We start from the raw sequence: 24,303 nt of genomic DNA, 5'->3' as shown, positions 1-24,303 counted from the left end.
TCCCGCCCAAAATGCCCAGGGCGCCTGCGTCACAAGCACTGAAGGGGCGTGACCGCCCCCCCGCCCGCGCGCATCCGCGCTTTACGGCGGCCGCAAAACGAGCCGTGACGAGGCAGGCGCGGGCCCGAGTAAATAACACTGGCGCGTGGAGTCGGAGTCCTAGGCCGGCAGCGCGCAGGAGCCAGGTCTTCAAGGAAGTGATGTTGCTCGGTTCTCTCCTCCCCTTGCTCTGGAAATCTGGCGTCCGTCTTACCTTTTAGTGTCACAGAACAGCTTTTTCAAAAAGTTCATATATTAGCTTGAATTTACAAACTGCTGGCCTATTTTTTAAGTAGAAAATGGCCAAACATCAGCATTCAGCAATTTCACATGGTTCAACAGATTTTTTTTCAAAAATGTTCCCGAAAGGAACAGGTAAAGCTGTAGGCCCAAATAATTTTGCACCCCACTGGTTGGAAATGCTGGGGTACTTTCCCTCTAGCCCTGCAGGAAAAACTCTATACTGAAACCCAAAAAGCACAAAACACAAAAACTCTTACCTAACAGGACTTTCACCCTACACATTGGTGGAGGTAACATGACCCAAGCCCCCGTCTTAATAACAAACTGCTGAAGCAAAGGCGCTTTCTTTTAATAATCTGTGAAGTTCACAGCTGGGTTTGAACATGTTGGATCCCAGGTGGCAGCAGGGTAGGCTGGAGCAATCATCCAAGAGATGGTGAGAAACTTGGGCCTGGAGACCCAAAGCAAGGCTGAAGCTGGGGATAAAACTTTGGAAGTAGGAGAAGCTCACAAAGGAAGTATGCGTATACATGTATTAGACAAAGGATAAACAATGCTAAGTGAATACCCGAGTTGGCAGAAAAATACCTTATCAAATCTTATCCCGACTGATTTAGCATTTTCAGAATCATTCTGCTCTGCCAATAAGTTTCTGCAAAGCCTCAAACTCTCCAGGATACATTAATATCTTTTAAACCTCCCAGGGTTGCCATGATTTTCAAAGCATTTCTCTTTCCCACATCCAAGATCAAACTCAGCTGAAGTCAGTTCCTCTCAACCTGCCCTGGCATCAAAGTCTCAAAGCAAGCAGGGGCCAACCAGCAACAACCCCGGGGGGGGGGGGGTTGCCAACCACAGAATTTAAGATGGCTGGTAATCGTTCTCAGAACATAAAACACAAAATAAGTGGGCACATTGACAGAACCTCCTCTATAAATTTCCTATATCTTAGTCACATAACAGAAACAGCAAGTTTCCACCTCTAGGCCTCAGCTTCCCTATCTGTAAAACAGATCCCTGCCACCTGGGATCCAACATGTTCAAACCCAGCTGTGAACTTCACAGATTATTAAAAGAAAGCGCCTTTGCTTCAGCAGTTTGTTATTAAGACGGGGGCTTGGGTCATGTTACCTCCACCAATGTGTAGGGTGAAAGTCCTGTTAGGTAAGAGTTTTTGTGTTTTGTGCTTTTTGGGTTTCAGTATAGTTTTTCCTGCAGGGCTAGAGGGAAAGTACCCCAGCATTTCCAACCAGTGGGGTGCAAACAGAGTTAAGACATCTGTCTTTGCTCATTTTTTCCCCCTCTATGGACAACATAATATGTTGGGAAGGGCTTTCCAGGAGGGCACAACTGGGGTATGAATCTTACATCACTGGGCAAGTTTCCACCTCTAGGCCTCAGCTTCCCTATCTGTAAAACAGAGATAATCCTACCTGCCTTCATGCCTTACAATCGTCACGAATAATCTTGTAAACAAAAGGCCTAGGACATATGTAGGTGCTTTACGATATTATCTTCCTTCCAGTTTCTCATATTTTTTAAGGTACTCAAATACATCAATTTTAACATTTTTCTATATACACATTTGCTACTGAAAATTGAAATAGCACATTGAAATACTCTTTTATTGCAACTAAAATTTTCAAAAAACCAGAAAATAAAATTAATTATTATGCTGTAGCCAAATTATGTAATGTTTTCTTTTCTTTTTGAGACAGGGTCTTACTCTGTCACCCAGGCTGGACTGTAGCGGAACAATCACAGTTAAGTATCGGCCTCCTGGGCTCAAGTGATCTTACTGCCTCAGCTTCCCGAGTAGCTGGAACTATGTGTGAGAACCACCACACCCAGCTAATTTTTAAATTTTTTGTAGAGATGGGGTCTTGCTGTGTTGCCCAGGCTGGACTCAAACTGGTCTCAAGTGATCCTTCCACCTCAGCCTCCCAAAGTGCTGAGATCACAGGTGTGAGCCATTGCATTATTTCCTCACAAGTTACTTCAAATTCTTGATGTTGAATTTCATCTCACTGACTTCAGGCTTTTAAAACACATGGGAATGCTTGAGACCTATGGATAGTTGTGAGTCAAATAAAAAAGTAGAGCTAAAGTATACTGAAGTTATTCAAATACATTCAAACTGTAAGATCCCTTATAAATTACTGGCATCAAGGTAGGAAGGAAAAGATACAGGAAGTAAAATGCATCACTCATCACAGGTTGTCAAAATTATTGGTATACAGTTTATCCTAACACAGAGCAGGTTTCTTAACCGTCTCCATAAAATTACCAGCAAGAAAGAAAAGTACAAGAATAAGGTTCACAGCTGAATTGGCTTGGTGTCCTAATTCCCTATTCCAGTATTCTCAGAAGGATCCCATCTATGATATATGCAGAAATCACAGCCACATTTGAATGGTTCAATCTTGATTCATTCTGAACTCCCTTAAGCCCAGCAGTTTCTCATTCTTAAAAGGTAGGTTATTAAACCCCAAAAGCAATTTTCATAACAAATTTACATTTGTATATTTAAGAATATGCATTAAAGCCGGGAGTGCTGGCTCACGCCAGTAATCCCAGCACTTTGGGAGGCCAAGGTGGGCGGATCACAAGGTCAGGAGATCAAGACCATTCTGGCCAACATGGTGAAACCGCATCTCTACTAAAAATAAAAAAGTTAGCTGGGTGTGGTGGCACACACCTGTAGCTCCCCAGCAACTCGGAAGGGTGAGGCAGGAGAATCGCTTGAACCCAGGAGGTGGAGAGTACAGTAAGCTGAGATTGCACCACCGCACTCCAGCCTGGCAACAAAGCGAGACTCCATCTCAAAAAAAAAAAAGAATATGCATTAAGCAAGACAATATAAATCTCCAATTACAAAATCAGTGAGAAAGGTAACTGTTCTTACACTTGCGAGATGAACATGAAGATTTGAACAAGCCGTGAATAGTCTGGCTGGGGGTTTTGAAGCAGGATGTCTTGGAAGCCAGTAGATTGTAAAGTTGTCCAAGAGACCCAGAGCCCCACTCAAAAGTCCAATCCTCCCACAGTCACTGTCTATCCCAAGACAAAGTCCAAAAAAGCTAATTAGTACCCACATCCAGCGCTAAGTCACACAAGAATAAATCTCTCCATGGGCCCTGTGCAGGTCAGGCCAGAGGAGCAAGGACAACTCAGGATACTCCATTTATTGAACTCCAAATCTAACAAAATTAAGATCTCTGCAGAGTGTTTCAAGAGAACCTTGACTTTGTTCCCACTGCTATGCTCACTAAAGTCAGCTCACTTATGTTTCTGTAGCCTCTGTATCTGTAGCTTCTGCATCTGTTTTCTGAGAAGCTAAGAGGACTTCACATGCCCGTTTCCTTCGCAGTCTCTCAGCATTTGTGATCATCATAGGATGCAGAGGGAAAAAGCCAGCAAGACCTAAAAGCAACAGATTTTTCACTTATTATAACACCGTATAAGCCAATGCTTCCCTAGGAACTCTGTCTCACAGAACTGAGGTCTGAGATCTGACCCAGTGCATGGATGCAAACCATGCTCCTCACTTGCCAAACTCTGTACTGCTTCTCCCCGGCAAGGAGACAGTGGATGTCTACTTCCTAATAATATTCCCCTTACTTTAAAAAAGATAAACTGACAGATGACCATTCAAAACATACTATTCCCACTTTTAGCATAAAATACCAGTCACCCAAAAAGTCTTACAAAGGAGTCCACAAAAGGGGCCTCCAGATTCAAAATGCCAATTAGATCACAACTTCAGCTTCCACTTCAGTCCTGAGCAGTGTAGAGGGAATGAAAATAATTCTTTTTTTTTCTTTGAGATGGAATCTCCCTCTGTTGCCCAGACTGGAGAGCAGTGATGCGCTCTTGGCTCACTGCAACCTCCGACTCCTGGGTTCAAGTGATTCTCCTGCCTCAGCCTCCCCAACAGCTGGGACTACAGGCGTGTGCCACCACGCCCAGCTAATTTTTTTTTTTAGTAGAGACGAGGTTTCACCACGTTGGCCAGGCTGGTCTCGAACTCTTGACCTTAAGTGATCCACCCGCCTCAGCCTCCCAAAATGCTGAGATTACACGCATGAGCCACCATGCCCCGCCAAAAATCATTCTTATACCCACTGTCCTGGAGCTGACTTCAGTTTAAAATCCCCTCAATAAGGTAAGACCAGAACTGAGTTACCCAGAAGCTTTTCCATAGGCTTAGTGAGGTGGGCCCCGCAGCCAATCCAATGACAGATCCTGTCTAGGTTGAGGGCAACGATTTTTTCTCCATGACTGTTGGGCAATGGATCATAGGATCCCAGCTGCTCTACGAAACGGCCATCCCTGGGACACTTGTTGTGAGCAACCACAATGCGGTAGAAGGGCCGGTTGGTGCAGCCACCCAGGGCAAGGCGGATGGTTAAGTGGCCCCCACGGTAGGACTTGTAGAGGAGAGGACCTGTAGAAAAGCAGGTGGTTAGGATACACACAAAAAAAACCCAGCACAGAAAGGGCAAAATGACACAGACAGCACAGTTCCCTTTTTCCACTGAAATGTCTCACTTCCAATCTATTCCTGTCAATTCAGTTTAGATGCTATTCTTCTTTGTGAAACCCCTCTTGGCCACTCCAGCCAGCAATGACCTCCTCCTCATACCCAAACCCACTCGGCATGGGCTTCCCATTCACTAGGCTCTGTGACCTTGTGGGAACCTTAGCTGCTTCAGTGTGGTGGAAATTTTTCACCGGTGATTAAGTGGGGAAAAAACTGAGAGGAGGATCAAATGTAAGGCAGTGTGGCTGCTTCAGGTTCGGGTTGCCTCCATCGCGCCTGGGAGAGCACCGCCCGACCCGGCCCCGAACTCCCGAGCCCCGTGACCGCCCGGTACGTCTCGCGGGGACCCGATGACTCACTGAGGTGGACCATGGCGCCGCCGGCATACGGCTGCTCGGAGCGCCCCGCTACCCGCACGCACCAGCTCTACGGCCTTAGCAAGGCAGAAGACAGACAGAAACAAATTGCAAGCCGCACCGCCTAGACGTCCAAAGCCCGAAAACCTTGACTCCGGAAGCGGATGGTCCACTCGCCCCGCCTCTTCCGCTTGCCGCCCTACACTTCCCACAATGCAACACGGTGACCCCTAACGTACCTTAAACTGCTGCAAAAGAGACGTTTCTCGTGGTGTCTTGTGGGCGTGACGGTGCGATCCCTCTCAGGCTTCTGAGTCTCTGCTGGAGTCAGAAGTTTTGGGCGAATCCCAGGCGCTCCAAGAGAAATGCTACACCATCCATCCATCTTGCAGGCGTTGCTGCCCAGGCGCAACGCTGAGAAGGCAAATACCAAAGGGCGCTGTCCTTTCCTCGTGGAGCTCACAGTCCGCTGGGGAGACCGTGAGATGACAGCGGAGAAACTAGGGCGATCAATAGTACTCAGTGCAAGGAGAGCGAGCAGAGAAGGCAGACTTAATGCTTGCTGAGGAAGACTTCACAGAGGAGGTAGTGTCAGGGCTGAGACTAGAAGAAGGATTATAAGTGACTAGAGTTTACTTTATCTTTCTCGTTAACTAATTTACCTCTCACCTTTCCTCCTATTGTCATCCCACCCCTGTCGAGGCAATCACACCTTAAAAAATAAAGGAGAGGTTATTCCTGCTTTTGCCGTGCTGTGATCCAGGGCAGAGGTGAAGTATAATTTTTTTTTTTTAAACATCTGTAGCCCTAGAATATGGCCTCAGTGATGAGGGTAATGGTGTCTCCTTGGAGCCCTAGTGGTTTAGATCCATGAAGATGCCTGTGAGAAGGTGTCAGTAGTGAGAAGGTGTCAATAGCTCCACCTTCAGCAAAGACCTCTCTATTCAGCTTTTTTCGTTTATTGTTAGTTCCAAAGGGCTAACATGCTCTTTGCTCTAATACAGTGACCCAGCATAGCAGTCTTCCTCCAGGGCCACCTTTGAAAATGATGCCTTAATTCTTGTATTTCAGTTAACTGAACCTGGCCAGAGACCTTAGCACCAGACTTCCTCCAGGAGTGATCCAATAAGCTTTCATCAGAAACCCTAATAATGACCCCACTATACCTTAATTTTATTATATGTATATATATGCCATATAATTATAGCAATTATAGTTATTTATATAACTAAATACCTACATATATGGCCGGGCGCGGTGGCTCAAGCCTGTAATCCCAGCACTTTGGGAGGCCGAGACGGGCGGATCACGAGGTCAGGAGATCGAGACCATCCTGGCTAATATGGTGAAACCCCGTCTCTACTAAAAATACAAAAAACTAGCCGGGCGAGGTGGCGGCGCCTGTAGTCCCAGCTACTCGGGAGGCTGAGGCAGGAGAATGGCGTAAACCCGGGAGGCGGAGCTTGCAGTGAGCTGAGATCCGGCCACCGCACTCCAGCCTGGGCGACAAAGCGAGACTCCGTCTCAAAAAAAAAAAAAAAAAAAAAAAAAAAAAAAAAATACCTACATATAATTCAGTATACGTTAACTCCAGAACCACACTGATGAATTTTGAGTTTCATATCTTCATTTTTTATTGTGACCCAGTTTCTTGTCAACCAGTAAAACATCCAGTAACATAGCCAATGGAAATAAATGAATGGGTCTCTGTTTATGGTGAAGATTCTTTCGTTCTCCAGCTCCAGACTTGATATGGTGAAACTCTCTGGGAAGGAAAGGAACTCAAGAGTCCCATACGGAAAATTGTTCAGCTGGAGGGGTATCAGAAAGATGGATTTCCAAAGCCAACTGTTTCCTGTAGTGTGTGGATCTCTGCAAGCAGAGCCTCATCTTTCAATTTCAGCTACATGAAAGAGAAAGAAATGGAAATATATATGTCATACATGATATACTTTATGTGGCTTTGAAGACCCCGCTTTTGTGGGGCTACAGCTAAAGAACATAGTTCCCGGGGATGGAATTGGCTCTTCCTCTTTCCCTACTTCGTGAAAACTCCAGTAGACCTTAGAACCTTGTCCTGGTTACATGGATATGTTTACTTTGTGAAAATTCATCAAGCACTTTGAACAGTCATGATTTGTACATTTTTTTGTAAGATAACTTCATTAAAGTCTACTTTTTTATTTTTAAAAAGTGTTCACATTATTACCAGCATCTCTTGGCTAATGCATAGTATTCCCATCTGGCAAGTGATATCAGGGAATCAGAGACAGAAATCATAGGCTTATATTAGATCTGGTTTTAGTGTTAGAATCTAGAAATGTAGTAGAGGCATCTAGGAGCCTACTGAATACCGATTTTTTCTTAGTAACAAAATCTTAATTTCTTTTCAAGGCAGCAATGCAATCAGCTAAAAAGACACATTTTCCTGCTTCCCATGCAGCTAGAGGTAGTCATGACCAATTGTGGCCCAATTAAATGTAAACTAAAGTCATTGGGTAGGACACCTGGAGAAGCCCTTTATTTAGGGAAAGTCCTTTAAAGGGAAGTGAAGTAGCATGGCCCCTTTTTCCTTTTTCCCTTATTGTTCTTTAGCTTGCCTGAGACATGGATATGATAGCAAGTTACACTGGCTGTCTTGCAACTATGAGGGATAGAAACTGCATGCTACAATTAGTGCAGCACAAAGATAGATGTTGGGTTCCTTGATGACATTGTGGAGCTGTGGTATGAGCCCTGGACTTTTCATTAGATGAGAAAAAACTAACTTATTTAAACCACTGTCTTTCAAGTCAAGTTACTTGGAATTCATAACTAATAGAACAGGCCAGGCATGGTGGCCCCCACCTGTAATTCCAACACTTTGGGAGGCTGAAGTGGGTAGATCACTTGAGACCAGGAGTTTGAGACCAGCCTGGCCAACATAGCAAAGCCCTGTCTCTATTAAAAATACAAAAATTAGCTGGACATGGTGGCACATACCTGTAATCCCAGCTACTTGGGAGGCTGAGGCACAAGAATCGCTTGAACCAGGAGGTGGGGGTTGCAGTGAGCTAAGATCGTGCTACTGCACTCCAGCCTGGGCAACAGTGCAAGACTCTGTCTCAAAATATATATGTATATGTAACTGATAGAACAGACCAGGGGTTGTTCATGAGCCAAATCCAGCTCATTACCTGTTTTTTATTTGTTTGTTTTTGAGACGGAGTCTTGCTCTGTCGCCCAGGCTGGAGTGCAGTGGCATGATCTCGGCTCACTGCAAGCTCCACCTCCCGGGTTCACACCATTCTCCTGCCTCAGCCTCCTGAGTAGCTGGGACCACAGGTGCCAGCCACCACACCCTGCTAATTTTTTTGTGTTTTTAGTAGAGACGGGTTTTCACCGTTAGCCAGGATGGTCTCCACTTCCTGACATTGTGATCCAGCCACCTCAGCCTCCCAAAGTGCTGGGATTACAGGCGTGAGCCACCATGCCCAGCCACTACCCGTTTTTTTGTAAGTAAAATTGTACTGGAATACAGCCATTCACTTATGTATTATCTATAGCTGCTTTTGTACTACAAGTGCAGAGTTCAGTAGTTGCAACAGACTATTTGGCCTACAAATCCCCCAAAATTTCCTATTTTGCCCTTTACAGAAAATGTTTGCTGACCCCCTAGACTAGACCAACCCCTACATATTACACGAGGAAAATGAAGCCCACAATATTAACACAGTAAGTTAATGGCAAAACCAGAATCATAATTCAGGTTGACTGACTCCCAGGCTACCTTTCTATTAACTATTATATATTCTCTCTAAAGAGTTGGAAGAAAGATCACCCATGATAATACATAGGTTATTATTACAAACCCAGCAGCCCCACAACAATGGCAAAGATGCTAAGAAAAGCCTCTAGAAAAATATTCACATTATGAAAATCCTGAATTAAGCCAGTACCTCCCTCCTAATTTCCCACCCTCAACATGGGGCAGGCAAATGACAGAGGCATCTGTGTCATACCTTAATCATGTACTTGTAGGCCTGCTCAGCTTCTAATTGCCGCCCAACCTGAAAAAAAGGACAGCAGCTGGTGATGATGACAGGTCATAAACATTATGGTAAGGAAAATACATTGCCTCAGTTAAGGCAGAGGCACCTACACCTAAGGCAGAGGCTTCTACACCTTCCAGTTAAAACTTCTGAATTCAGAGGGAAAGCTAGCAAATGAAAGATGGTAGGGAGAAAAAGGTTTTTTTTAAAAAAAAAAAAAAAAAATCCTCCTGGCTGGGCACAGTGGCTCATGCCTGTAATCCTAGCACTTTGGGAGGCCGAGGCGGGTGAATCACGAGGTCAGGAGATTGAGATCATCTTGGCTAACACGGTGAAACCGCATCTCTACTAAAAATACACAAAATTAGCTGAGTGTGGTGGCACGTACCTATAGTCCCAGCTACTCGCAAGGCTGAGACAGGAGAATCGCTTGAACCCAGGAGGTGGAGGCTGCAGTGAGTTGAGATTGTGCCACTGCACTCCAGCATGGGCGACAGAGTGAGACTCCATCTCAAAAAAAAAAAAAAAAAAAGGGAAAAAAAATTCCTCCTTCATTTTGAAAAGCTTAAAGATAACCTGGCCTCTCACCTTTTTGAAAGCACCATGAGTCATTTGTTCCTCTTACGATTGAAGCCATTCTGTTAATAATAATTAACACTTACCAGTCCATACTATGTGATTTACATTGTTTTCATTATTGATATTGTTTTTAGTGCTTTAAGTTCATTCTTAATCCTCAAGACCTAGGAGATAACTACTGTTATTTATTATTCCCAGTTTACAGAGAGGATAAGTAACTTGCGAGGGTTATGAAGCTAGTAAGTAGAGGAGCCAGGTTTAAAACAATGCAGTTTGACTCCAGAGTCCAAGTTTTTAACTACTACATTACTCTGTCTCTAGGAATTAGAAAAAGTAGGTATCAGAATTACTTCTATGAAGATCTGGATATGAGATAAGAACACTACTCCCCCCAGTTGATATTATTCTTTGCATGAAGCACTCCTCCAGAAGTTAAATGAGATAATATGAATCCACTATTCTACTTCTTGAGTTTGTCACACAGTAACTAACTTAGAGTATCCAAAGTCACTTAGTAAAGCTTAAATATGTAAGAACCACAGAATGTTCAGGTCTGAAGGGGACCTGGGGAATATCTAGTCCAATTTTCTGACTAATGCTAGTCCATATGAAAGTTTTACTAGTTCACAAAACTTTCATACCCTAAACCCTTACTTCCTACAAATCTACACTTTGAAATGTTCCCACCTGAAGTTCACTGAATTGCCAGCAGCATTTTCCAGCACACCTTCCCTTCCTACCACTATTACTTTGTTTCCCTCCTGCCACAAGGAGGCAGAGGCCCAAATGATGTGAAGATCCAGAATAGCCAAAACAATTTTGAAAAATAATTTTTCTGCTATCATGAACACTGCTGCAGTAAACATACTTGTACTTTTCTTCTTCTTCTTCTCCTTCCTCTTTTTGTTTTGAGACAAAGTCTCACTGTCACCCAAGCTGGAGTGCAATGGCACGATCTCAGCACTCTCGCGATCTCAACACTGCAACCTCTGCCCCCTGGGTTCAAGCGATTCTCCTGCCTCAGCCTCCTGAGTAGCTGGGATTACAGATGTTATACATATCTTCTTGTATTTTTCTTAGGATTATATCTAGCTATTGCATTGCCAAATTGTAGATACTAATATAACTAAATGATGCCACATTGTACTTAAAAGTGGTTGTGCCAATTTACATCCAATTGCAATTATGAGAATCTTCATCAGTGCTTGTTGCAGGAAGTCAGGGACCCTGAATGGAGGGACCAGCTGGAGCCATGGCAGAAGAACATAAATCGTGAAGATTTCATGGACATTTATTAGTTCCCCAAATTAATACTTTTATAATTTCTTACACCTGTCTTTAGTGCAGTCTGTGAACATAAATTGTGAAGATTTCATGGACATATATCACTTCCCCAATCAATACTCTTATAATTTCCTATGCCTATCTTTACTTTAATCTCTTAATCCCGTCATCTTCATAAACTGAGGATGTATGTCACCTCAGGATCCTGTGATGATTGCAGGGATTCACAAATTGTTTGTAGAGCATGTGTGTTTGAACAATATGAAATCTGGGCATCCAAAAGGAACAGGATGGCTGCAATTTTCAGGGAACAAGGGAGATAACTATTGATCCTCACTGCCTGTGGGGCCAGAGAGAACAGAGTCATATTTCTCTTCTTACAAAGGCGAATAGGAGAAATATCGCTAAATTCTTTTTCTCAGGAGGGAACAGCCCTGAAAAAGAGAATGCATTCCCAGGGGTATGTCTCTAAAATGGCTGCTCTGGGAGTGTCTGTCTTATACGGTTGCAGAAAAGGGATGAAATAAGTCCCGGTCTCCTGTAGCGCCCCCAGGCTAATTAGGATTAGGAAATTCCTGCCTAGTAAATTTTAGTCAGACCAGTTGTCTGCTCTCAAACCCTGTCTCCTGATAAGATGTTATCAATGATAATGCGTGCCCAGTGGAACATGAAATTTCATCAGCAATTCTAATTTCGCCCTGGTCTTGTGATCTCGCTCTGCCCCCATTTGCCTTGTGATATTTTATTCCCCTTGAAGAATGTGATCTCTGTGACCCACACCCTATTTGTACACCCCTCCCCTTTTGAAATCCATAATAAAAACTTGCTGGTTTTGCAGCTCAGGGGGCATCACGGAACCTGCCGACATGGGAGGTCTCCCCCAAACACCCAGCTTTAAAATTTCTCCTTTTGTACTCTTTCCCTTTATTTCTCAGACCGGCCGACACTTAGGGAAAATAGAAAAGAACCTACATTGAAATACTGGGGGCTGGTTCCCCCGATAAGTGCTAATACCATACTTAAATTTTTGCCAATCTGATGGCTGTGAATTTCTGCCACATCATTATTCTAAGTTGCATTCTTATGCTTACTAGTGACACAGAGCTTCTTCTCATACATGTATTAACTTTTACAATCTCCACATTAGCAAACTGCATATTCCTATGTTGTCCCCCATGCCCCTCCCCCTCCTTTTTTTTTTTTCTTTTTTGAGACAGGGTCTGGCTCTGTCATTTAGGCTGGAGTGCAGTGGCACAATCACAGCTCACTGCAGCCTCAACCTTCCCGGCTCAAGTGATTTTCCCACAGTTTTAAAGTTGGAAACTCAGGTATAAAAAATGACACTAAAATAAAGTTTAAGGACTTTATTATAAATATTTGCAGAATTTATAACAGAGGATTAGCATCCAGGTTATATAAACAGCTGCTACAATAAGGAAAATCTCTACAATCTGATTTTAAAATGGGCACAGGGCTGGGTGCAGTGGTTCATGCCTGTAATCCCTGCACTTTGAGAGGCTGAGGGGGAAAGATTGCATGAGCCCAGGTGTTTAAGACCAGCCTGGGCAACACGGTGAGACTCTGTCTCTATAAAAAATGAAAAAATTAGGCGTGGTGGCACACATCTGTTGTCCCAGCTACTTGGGGGGCTGAGGCAGTAGGATCACTTGAGCCCAGTAGGTCGAGGCAGCAAGTGAGCTGTGTTCCTGCCACTGCACTCCAGCCTGGGTACCAGAGCAAGAGCCTGTCTCAAGAAAAAAGAAAAAAAAAGGACTCAGATCTTAGATCTTTAGGGTTGGGCACAGAGGCTCATGCCTGTAATCACAGCTCTTCGGAAAGCTGAGGCATGAGGATTACTTGAGGCCAGGAGTTCAAGACTAGCCTGGGCAACATAGTGAGACTCTGTCTCTACACAAAATAAAATAAAATAAATCATCCAGGAGTGGTGGTGCATGCCTGTAGTCCCAGCTACTCCGGAGGCTGAAGCAGGAGGATCCCTTGAGCCCAGGATCATCCCACTGCACTGCACTCCAGCCTCAGCAACAGAGCAAGACCCTATCTCTTAAGAAAAAAAACTTAGGTCTTTAAACCAGTTGGAATTGTGTGTGGTGTGTGAGGTAAGGAACTAATTTTTTTTTTAATGTGGATAGTAGCCAGTTGTCCTATCACCATTTAGTGAAGAATCCATCTGTTTCTCATTTTGCAGGTGCTATATAGTGTCTTTATAAAAAATAGCTATATTAAGGCATAACTTACATGCCATAAAATTCACTAATTTTAATGTTATGTTGTGCAAGCATCAGCACAATCCAGTGTTAGAAGACTCCTACTACTCCAAAAAGTTCTTTCATGCCTGTTTGCACTTACTCTCCATCCTCACCTTTGGCTCCAGGCAACCATTGATCTATTTTCCTTATTTCAAGTAAATAGAATCAAATAATATATAGTCTTCTGTGCCTTGCTTTTTTCACTTACCATAATATTTTTGAGGTTTATCCATATTATTACATGAATCAGAATTTCATTTTAACTGCTGAGTAGTACTCCATTGTGTAAATATTCCTCATTTTGTTTACCCATTCACTGATGGACATGTAAAATGTTCCCAGTTTTGTGCTATTATTAAATGCTGTGATAAAAATTCGTATACAAATTTTTGTGTGGACATATGTGTTTGTTTCTCTTAGCTAGATATAGAGAAGTAGAATTGCTGGGACATATGGTAAATATATGTAACTTTTTTAGAATCTGACAAACTGTTCACCAAAGTGTTGTACCAATTTACAACCCTATCAGTAATGTATGAGGATTCCAGTTTATCACATCCTTGTTACTACTTGGCATTGTCTATCTTTTTTTTTTTGAGACAAGATCTCATTCTGTCACCCAGGCTGGAGTGCAGTGGTGCCATCACAGGGGCTCACTGCAGCCTCAACCTTCCAGGATCAGGTGATTCTCTCATCTCAGCCTCCCAAGCACCTGGGACTACAGTCACCCGCCACCACACCTGGCTAATCTTTGTATTTTTTTAATTTTTTTAATTTTTTATTTACTGTATTAGTCAGTTTTCATGCTGCTGATAAAAACATACCAGAGACTGGGCAATTTACAAAGGAAAGAGGTTTAACTGGACTCACAATTCCAAGTGGCTGGGGAGGCCTCACAATCATGGTGGAAGGCAAAGAGGAGCAAGTCACGTCTTACGTGGATGGCAGCAGGCAAAAAGAAGCTTGTGTAGGGAAACTCCCGTTTTTAAAACCATCAATCTTGTGAGACTCATTCACTCCAGGAGAGCAGTGCAGAAAAGAGCCACCCCCATAATTCAATCACCTCCCACCTGGTTCCTTCCACAACAAGGGGGAATTGTGGGGGTTACAATTCAAGATGAGATTCGGGTAGGGACACAGCCAAATCATATCAGATGGGGTTTCACCATGCTGTCCAAACTGGTCTCAAACCCCTGGGCTCAAGCAATTTGCCTGCCTTGGCCTCCCAAAGTGCTGGGATTACAGGCATGAGCCACCATGCCTGGCTTATCTTTTTGATTTAAGCTATTCTAGTGGGTGTGTAGTGTGTTGTCAATCTGCATTATTTTAAGGGGTATTTAAAATTTTTTCTGACAATTTCAGATTAAATAAAAGTTACAAAAACAGTTCTCTCTTCCTTCTCTCAGGAAGGAATACATGTACTGTATACATATACAAAATATATGTATACATATACAAAATATATGTATACATATACAAAATATATGTATACATATACAAAATATATGTATACATATACAAAATATATGTATACAGTAGTCCCCCTTATCTGAGGTTTTGCTTTCCACACCTTCACTCACCCAAGGTCAACCTCAGCCCACCAAGATCTGAAAATATTACATAGAAAATTCCAGAAATAAACAACTCATAGGTTTTAAAATGCACACTGCTGTTATGAGGAGCGTGATGAAATCTTGTGCCATCCCTCCCAGGACATGAGTCATCCCTTTGTCCAGTATATCCCCACGTAGACGCTACCTGCCAGTTAGTCACTTCATAACTCTCTCCGTTATCAGTTCAGCTGTCACGATCTCACAGTGCTTGTATTCAAGCCACCCTTATTTTACTTAATAACGGACTCAAAGCACAAAAGTAGTGATGCTGGCAATTTGGATATGCCAAAGAGAAGCCATAAAGTACTTCCTTTTCATGAAAAGGTGAAAGCTCTTGACTTAATCAGGAAAGAAAAAAAATTGTGTGCTAAGGTTGCTGAGATCTGTGGTATGAACTTATCTTTTATCCATGAAATTGTGAAGAAGGAAAAATAAATTGTGAATATTTAGTAGCACCTGTGGGCTATTAGAAAAAAAATTTAATAATTATTTTTGAAAATAAATTCATGCATAGTATATATAGGATTCAGTACTATCTTTTGTTATAAGTATCCACTGGGGGGGTCTTGGAACATATCCCTGGGGTACAAGGAGTGATTACTGTATGTGTGTGTGTGTATAAAAGTTAGAAAAATATAGAAAAGTTAAAAATATATAGAAAAGTTAAAGTATATATGTGTGTGTATATCTATATAAACACACACCTAACTTTTCCTGAACATTTGCAAGTAAATTAGGGATATGATTTAATTTTAGTACTTTAGGGTGTGTTTTCTAAAATCAAGGATATTCTCCTATATAACCACAGTACCATTATCACAATCAGGAAGTTAGTATAGATAGAACACTATTATCTAATCTACAGACCTTATCAAGATTTTTCCAATTGTTCCAATAATATCATTCATTCATTTCTTCATTCACTCATTCACTTCTTTGAGACAGGATCTTGCTGTATCGCCCAGACTGGAGTGCAGTGGTGTGAACATAGCTCACTGCTGCCTCGACCTCCTGGGCTCAAGCAATCCTCCTCCCACCTCAGCCTCCCAAGTAGCTGGGACTACATGGTGCCATCATGCCCAGCTAGTTTTTTTTAATGTTTTGTAGAGATAAGGTCTCACTATGTCGCCCAGGCTGTTCTTAAATTCCAGGGCTCAACTGGCCTCCCAAAGTGCCAGGAATACAGGCATGAGCTACTACGCCCAACCCAATAATGTCCTTTATAAGAAAATAAAATCCAAGATCACGCATTGTATTCATTATTTATGTCTCCAGTTTCTTTTAATCTGGAATAGTTCTTGAGTCTTTGTGTTTCATGATATTGGCATTTTTGTTTTAAAAATACAGAGCGCTATTTTGTAAACTATTCCTCAATTCATGTTTGTCTGATGTTCCCTCATAATCATATCAGGTTATGAACATTTAACAGGAATACCATAAAAATGCTGTGTTCTCAGTGCACCATATGAGGAAGCACAAGATGCTTATCTCAATACTTGTGATGTTAACTTTATTACATTGCTATCTGCCAGGTTTTTCTACTTTAATGTTACTATTGTCCCCTTTGTAATTAGTAAGTATTTTGTGAGGAGATACTTTGAGACTATGAAATATTCTCTTACTCCTTGAACTTTTCAACCATAATTTTAGCATACACTGATGACTGTCCACTGAATCTATTGTGATGGTTTCCAAATTGCGATTTTCCAATTCCATCATTCTTCATACATTTAGCAGTTGGCCTTTGACCGTAAGCTTTCCTTTCTCTCACCACTTATTTGTTTAATTATATCACAGTGGGCTCATAGATTCTTATTCGTAATCCTTTTCTACAATTATATATTTGGATGCTCAAATTATCCTTGTTTTAGCCAGCGGGAGTCCCCACTTTAAGCTAGTTCCTGTTTCTTTTATTTTTTTCCCTATGCCATTTTGATATGTGCCAGTCTTTCTTTCAACATTTTTTATTTTCTGACTCAACAAGACATCTCAGACTCATCTTTCACTTTCCGGGCACTAGTTCTGGAATTTTTGGCCATCTTCCAAGAAGCCTCTGGTTCCCCGACAAACCCTTTCCTTCTAAAGTGGACAAATGCCCTATTTCTTAAATGGATTTAGAAACCAAGACCTGAGCATTAGATGTGCTTATGGCCCCTGCCACCACTATTTATTTTTGAGACATAGGTATTTAGACACATATGAATATATTTCTATAAATACACATATATTTCTACCTATTTATACCTGTATCTATTTAATCTATCAAACAAGGAGCTCTTATCAGTATCTCCCATTCTAATTCACCACTACAAGGTTATTCTATCCTTCTTGTTTCCACATTTGTAACTTCCTTTGAAGCACAGTGAAAAATGTGACTCCCATTATCCACAACATAATTATTTGTTAAATCATAGAATACCTAGTAATTTCAGAACTGCTAACTCATGCCTCTGCAAAAATGAAGCCTAAAACTATACTTTAAATGTGTATAAAGGTTTTTTCTTCTCTTTAGCCTGATACATAGTATGTATTAGTCTACATTGCAAAGAATGTTTTCAAAAGTACCACGAGTTAATTATTTTTCTGCATTGTCAGTGTAATTACGTTATTCACTTGAAATACAATTTTATTTGGTTTTGTTTGTACGTAATTATGTGGTCTCCCCATTTCTTGCTGATTTTCTTTTTTAAAAAATACATGAAATATTAGCATGGTCCCAAAAGTCAGAACTCTACAAATAGGGACAATCACAGTGTCATTCCCCCCATTTCCTCCCTCCTCTACCCATGCCCACTCATGTCCTGTAGAATCTACTCTCATTAATCTCTGGTTTATCCTTCCTGTGCTTCTTTTGGCACTAAAGAAGAGATTCGTGTATATTTTCTTCTTTTTCCTTCTTTCTTTCTTTTTTTTTTTTTTTTTTTTTGAGACGGAGTCTCGCTCTGTTGCCCAGGCTGGAGTGCAGTGGCCGGATCTCGCTCACTGCAAGCTCCGCCTCCCGGGCTTATGCCATTCTCCTGCCTCAGCCTCCCAAGTAGCTGGGACTACAGGCACCCACCACCTCGCCCGGCTAGTTTTTTGTATTTTTTAGTAGAGACGGGGTTTCACCGGGTTAGCCAGGATGGTCTCGATCTCCTGACCTCGTGATCCGCCTGTCTTGGCCTCCCAAAGTGCTGGGATTACAGGCTTGAGCTACCGCGCCCAGCCGACACTGATTTTTATATTGATCTTTTATCCAGCAGCTTTGTCCATCCACTTCTTTGTGTTAATCTTCATTGACTACATTTATATTATTCAAAAGTCAAAAGGATATAATAAAGCATACATTGAGTTTTGCTTCCACCTGTCTCCTTATACACCCTGTTCCCCAATGACTGCCCTGTGTAGTAACCATCATTGTTAGTTTATTATCTACCATTTCAGTACTGAACTCTTTTATTACATATTTCGGTTTGCTTGTAGATTTTCTTGGGTTCCTACCTAATCCTTTTACCTTCAATTTCTTTTATGTGTGTATGTATGTGTGTTATTGCCTTAATGGAACGTCCAGTATAGTTTCAAGTAGAAGTGACAATAACATTTTCCTTATCTTGTTCCTGACGTCAAAAGGAATGCTTCTAACTTTTCACCATTTCATATAATAGTTTAGATTTTGGGACATGTAGTTTCAGATTTTAAAAAAGCTAGTTTGTTTTTATAAAAAGTCATGAATGGGTATTAACTTTAGCCAATGATTTAGTTTTTTTAATAATTAATAGAATAAGAATAGCCAATGATTTTAATTTAGTTTCCATTTTGCTGCTAATATTATTTGTGTCTTCCCATTTTAAACAAAATTCTTAGTCATGCAAGAGGTTTGTCTGTTCACTAGTCTCTGCAAAAAACAGCTCATAATTTTGTTAATCCTATTATGTCTTTGTTGAAATTTTCATTTATTTCTACTCCTTATCATTTTCTCAATTATTTCTTTGGGTTTCCTTACTTTCCCTTTACTACTTTATTTATTTAAATAATTAATTCATTGATTTTCAATCTTTGTTCTAACATATGTATTTAATGCTATAAATTATCCTCTATTTATTGCTTTAATTTTATCCCATAATTCTAATATATATTGGCTTTGCTTTTATTCAGCCTCATTTCAGTTACTTACTGAAGTATAATAAACCAATCCAAAACTTAATGGCTTAAAATACAATATGTTATTTCTCAAAATTCTACAGGTAATTTGGACTGTTTTGCTGGTTTTCCCGGAGATCACTCATGCAGCTGAGGTCATATGACAATTTGGCTAGGACTTAAGGATCCAAGAAAACCTTACTCAAATAGCAGTTAATGTTGGCTGTTGGCTGGAGTGATTCAGTTCTCTTCCATGTGGACTCCTATAGCCTTCTATAGGCTAAACTGGGCTTCTTCACAGCACAGTGGTCCCACAGTTTCAAGAGAGCAAGAGTGGTAGCTGAAGGCTTCTAAAAGCCTAACCTCTGATAATTCACACAATGTCACTTCCATCATATTCTACTGGTCAGGGAAAATCACAAGTTTAGCTTAGATTCAAGGGGGTGGAGAAATGAGAGACTCCGTCTCTTGACGGGAGTGAGTGGCAATATAACATTGCAAAAGATGTGGACATGACAGCATAATTAAATGGGGACCATTATTATAAAAATCTACTACAAGGCCTAATTTTCTACTGCTGTGTATAACACCCATTTATCATATCACATTTTCCATAGATCAGAAGCCTGACATTATTCAACTAGTTCTTTGCTTAGGGTCTCACAAGGCCAAAATGAAGGTGTCATCTGTGCTGGGTTCTCATCTGCAGGCTCTGGAGAAGACTGTACTCCCAAGCTTATTCAGGTTGTTAGTAGAATTCAGTTCTTTGTGCTTGTAGGTTCCTATAAGGTCCCTATTTCCCTGCTGGCTCTCAGCAGGGGCTGCTGTTAGCTTCTGGATGCCACCCACATTCCTTGACATGTGGTCCTTCTCCATATTCAAGCCAGGGATGCTATACTGAATGATTCTTATGTTTCAAATCTGACATCCTTTCTGCCCCCATCACCAGAGAAAACTCTGCTTTTAGAAGATTTACCTGACTGGGTCAGGTCCACCCAGATAATATCTGTATTTTAAGGTCAACTGATTTGGTATTTTACTTACATCTGCAAAATCATTTCACAGCAGTACCTACATTAGTGTTTAATAGATTAATCTTACGGGAGGGGGCCATCTTTAGACTTCTGCCTAGCACAGAAGACTTCATATTTGAAGTGTCACAAGGTTTCTTCATTGACTTATTAATTACAAGCATGTTTTCAGTTTCCAAAGGTATATGAGTCCTTTTTTTTTTTTTTTTTTTGAGATGGAGTCTCGCTCTGTCGCCCAGGCTGGAGTGCAATGGCCGGATCTCAGCTCACTGCAAGCTCCGCCTCCTGGGTTCATGCCATTCTCCTGCCTCAGCCTCCCCAGTAGCTGGGATTACAGGTGCCCGCCACCTCGCCCGGCTAATTTTTTTTGTATTTTTAGTAGAGATGGGGGGGTTTCACCATGTTAGCCAGGATGGTCTCGGTCTCCTGACCTCGTGATCCACCCGTCTCGGCCTCCCAAAGTGGTGGGATTACAGGCTTGAGCCACCGCGCCCAGCCCAAGTATATGAGTCTTTTGGGCTTTATTTTAGTTGTTGATTTATCATTTCACTGCCATGTGATCTGTATGTATTTGTTGAACTCCTCTTTCTGGTTTTGCATGTGGTCAACTTTTATAAATAACTCATTTGAACTTGAAAAGAATATGTGTCCTCTCATTGTTAAGTGAAGAGTTCTATATTGGTGCTTGAACTCAAACCTGTTGAATGGGTTATACATCTGTGTATATATATATCCTATTTTTTTCCTATTTGACTTATCAATTTCTAAGAGAAGCATATTATGGTCTTCCATACTGGCCCTTTTAGTTTAAAGATGAGAAAATTGAGGCCCAATAAAGTAAGGTGACTTGCCTCAGATCCTAGAGCTAGTTAGGGGAGAGCTGGGGTAAGAACTCTTTTTATTTTCTTTTATTTATTTATTTATTTATTTATTTATTTATTTATTTGAGATGAGGTCTCACTCTGTCACCCAGGTTGGAGTGTAGTGGCACAATCTCAGCACCCTGCAACTTCTGCCTCCCAGGCTCAAGCGATCATCCCACCCCAAGCCTTGAAAGTAGCTGGGACCACAAGCTCTCCACACCATCCCTGGCTAATTTTTTGTAGAGGCAGGGTTTTGCCATGTTCCCCAGGTTGGTCTCAAACCCTGAGCTCAAGTGATCCACCTGCCTCAGCCTCCCAAATTGCTGGGGTTACAAGTGTGAGCCACTACACCCGGCCAGACCTCAGGTATTTTTAAAATATTGATATTTGGAATATTTACACTAAACAGAAAATCTAGTAATTTTTGTTTTGTTCATTTCACTTATAATAATACTCCCCATCAATTTGGTGTCATATTGGCCAGTGGAAAACTGAGGGCTGCTCTCATTATTCCCAATGTGGTCTTAGACTGATATGCAAGTTATTTAAGTCTAACTATGGGAGAGTTACTTTTAATAGGTAAAGCACCTACCATGAACTCCCACATTACCCTCCACCCAATATCCCCTCTAAATCAAGGACAAGCACCCTCAGCCAGCATTTCAATGGGAAGAAATGATTCAGAAACACTAGTAGAACATCTCCTTCATCAATCTTTGACCTAGTTTATGTTGTGATACAAGATTGCTCCTATTTTTAGAACTTCCTTTCCAGAGAAACACACCTAAATATATTATTTTTAAGCATGTTTCAAGTAGATCCTGCTCAGACTTGGCCCTTCCTTTGTCATCAGCATAATCATTACACCTAGAGCTTATCAGATTTCAGCTACCATGCATTAATAGCCATCTGCTGCCCCTTGCTTACTTGACCCCTCACCTCTGTGCTCTAAAAGGGCATTGTGTAAGGATAATAAACACTCACTTTCAGGCAGACCAGAGCCAGATATGCCCATACTTCAGCATTGTAGTTGTTCAGTGCATTGGCTTCAGAGAGAGCATCCTCAGCCTCTGTGAGCTCCTCCAGCTTGGCAGAAAAATGAGACATGTGAGTTAGCTTAGCTGAAACCACTATGTCCCAATAATACTGGTGTACACGACCTATAACAATGGTTTTCAACTTTTTAATATTTTTAGCATCAGAACTCTTTTCTGCAAATGAAATCTTATGTGGTGGTTCAATATACGAACCAATTAAAAGTAGAAGAGCTCTGATTAAAAAGCCAGGTTGGGGATTCTGGAACCCTGCCTAGTAAGCTCTTAACTTATACCCCTTTCATCCTTCCCTCTACAGCGGTCCCATCAGGACATCTATAAACCATGGAGCTTCAGGTGCAAGGTTGGAAATTCACAGGAACTCAACTCTCATGTGTGCATCATTCAGTGATTTATCCACATACTGTGGGCTCTCAGATACATTTATAGCTTTTTAAATTTACATTGTGCATCCTTTTCCTGAGGTAAAAGTCTGATTTGCCTGTTGAAATACTATTGTCCAGAAAGCTTTCTTTCCCCTAATATCAGTTATTAACAGCCCAATCCCGACCAATCAGTGCAGTATTCAGAGACTCTAGGGTGCACTCTGAGCTCTGGGCACATGGAAATTGTTGCTGCTTCCTAACTGTGAGTTTGCTTTGTTGCTTTGTAAAACATTCCAAAAGGTTCTCCCTTCTCCAATGAAGTAGCTCTTCTCTTTTCTTTTCTTTTCTTTTTTCTTTTCTCTTTTCTTTTTTCTTTCCTCCCCTCTCCTCTCTTTCCTTTCCTCTCCTCTCTCTCCCCTCCCCTCCCCACCATTCCCCTCTCTTTTCTTTGTTCTTTTTTCTTTTCTTTTCTCTTTTCCGCCTCGCCTCACCCTGCCCCGCCCTGCCTCATCTCACCTCTCCTCTTTGACAGAGTCTCGCTGTGCTGCCCAGGCTGGAGTGCAATGGCGTGATTTCGGCTCACTGCAACTTCTGCCTCTCAGGTTTAACGGATTCTCCTCCCTGAGCCTCCTGAGTAGCTAGAATTACAGGTGCCTGCCACCACAGCCGGCTAATTTTTATATTTTTAGTACGGATGGTGTTTCACCATGTTGGCCAGATGGTCTTAAACCCCTGGCCTCAAGTGATCTGCCCACCTTGGCCTCCCAAAGTGTTGGGATTACAGGTGTGATCCACTGTGCCCAGCCCACTTTTTCTCCTTTAAAATAATTAAATAATGGGTTTCTAGGCTGAAGACAAGATGAAGAATGGCCTTTCACCCACGTCCACACTTTGAAGTCTCTAAGACATTGATTTACTATTTAATCAACCTACATTTGCCAAGGATTTGCTCTGTGTCAGGCAGTATGCTAGATGCTGGGAATAAAAAAATAAAATCCTGTAGTCCCAGGTACTCAGGAGGCTGAGGCAGGAGGATCAACCAAGCCCTGGAGGCAGGGATTGCAATGAGATGAGATTAAGCCACTGTACACCAGCCTGGGTGACAGAGCAAGACCCTGTCTCAAGTAAATAAATAAAATACAGTATCTGCCCTCAAAGAGCTGACTGACAGATGTGTGAAAAACAAAACACAGGCCGGGTGCGGTGGCTCATGCCTGTAATCCCAGCACTTTGGGAGGCTGAGGTGGGAGGATCACCTGAGGTTAGGAGTTTGAGACCAGCCTAGCCAACATGGTGAGACCCCGTCTCTACTAAAAACACAAAAATCAGCTGGGTGTGGTGGCACACACCTGTAATCCCAGCTATTCAGGAGGCTGAGGCAGAAGAATCACTTGAACCCAGAAGGCAGAGGTTGCAGTGAGTCGAGATGGCGCCACTGCATTCCAGCCTGGGTGACAGAGCTGTAAGAAGATACCAATACTATACTGTTAAGTAGAAAAAAAGGTTACAAAGGAGTAAATATTTACATTTTATACATTAAAATTGCTTTCATATATATGAAAAAAAGACGGGAGAAAAATGCATTCAATGTTAACAGTAGTTATCACCAACTTGTGGAGTTATGGATACTTTAATGTTTTCTTCATATTTTGTATCTATTTGCTTCATATTTTGTATCTGTATATGTTTTCTTCATATTTTGTATCTGTCTATTTACTTTTAGAGATGAGGTTTTGCTCTGTCACTCAGGCTGGAGTGCAGTGGCACGATCATGGCTCACTGCAGCCTCTAACTTCTGTGTTCCCACCAAGCAATCCTCCCAACTCAGCCTCCCAAGTATCTGGGACTACAGGCACATGCCACCATGCCTGGTTAATTTTTAATGTTTTAGTAGAGATGGGGTCTTGCTCTGTTG

General features: G+C 41.8%; 3 protein-coding genes across 10 annotated transcripts in view; 1 reads left to right on the top strand and 2 right to left on the bottom strand.

Annotated features, from left to right (window-relative positions):
- Window positions 1–24,303, top strand: part of FAM149B1 (family with sequence similarity 149 member B1) — a 519,129-nt gene that overhangs the window by 87,764 nt on the left and 407,062 nt on the right. The gene's annotated exons all lie outside the window — the stretch shown is intronic.
- On the bottom strand, window positions 30–5,393 carry MRPS16 (mitochondrial ribosomal protein S16). Of its 3 annotated transcripts, XM_050803578.1 has the most exons (4): window positions 5,185–5,393; window positions 4,469–4,729; window positions 3,566–3,705; window positions 1,889–2,349 (listed from the first exon to the last, which is right to left on the bottom strand). In XM_050803578.1, the coding sequence occupies exons 1-3, from the start codon at window positions 5,195–5,197 to the stop codon at window positions 3,566–3,568; spliced, it is 414 nt and encodes a 137-aa protein (XP_050659535.1). In that variant the 5' UTR covers window positions 5,198–5,393; the 3' UTR covers window positions 1,889–2,349. The 3 variants fall into 3 exon arrangements, with proteins under 3 accessions (XP_050659536.1, XP_050659535.1, XP_050659534.1); XM_050803579.1 differs by lacking the exons at window positions 1,889–2,349; window positions 3,566–3,705 and adding an exon at window positions 30–253 and having other exon boundaries at window positions 5,185–5,391; XM_050803577.1 differs by lacking the exon at window positions 1,889–2,349 and having other exon boundaries at window positions 3,453–3,705.
- Window positions 6,791–24,303, bottom strand: part of CFAP70 (cilia and flagella associated protein 70) — a 116,281-nt gene continuing 98,768 nt past the window's right edge. For all 6 annotated transcript variants that reach the window (XM_050803409.1, XM_050803408.1, XM_050803407.1 and 3 more), the window contains 3 exons: window positions 21,953–22,054; window positions 9,183–9,230; window positions 6,791–7,084 (listed from right to left, as the gene is read on the bottom strand). In XM_050803409.1, coding sequence (XP_050659366.1) covers window positions 7,004–7,084; window positions 9,183–9,230; window positions 21,953–22,054 — 231 coding nt within the window. In that variant the 3' untranslated portion in view covers window positions 6,791–7,003. The remainder of the gene's footprint in view (window positions 7,085–9,182; window positions 9,231–21,952; window positions 22,055–24,303) is intronic.

The sequence above is a fragment of the Macaca thibetana genome, chromosome 9, assembly GCF_024542745.1.
Source record: "Macaca thibetana thibetana isolate TM-01 chromosome 9, ASM2454274v1, whole genome shotgun sequence".
Lineage (NCBI taxonomy): Eukaryota > Metazoa > Chordata > Mammalia > Primates > Cercopithecidae > Macaca > Macaca thibetana.
This window is presented reverse-complemented; position numbering and strand designations above follow the sequence as displayed.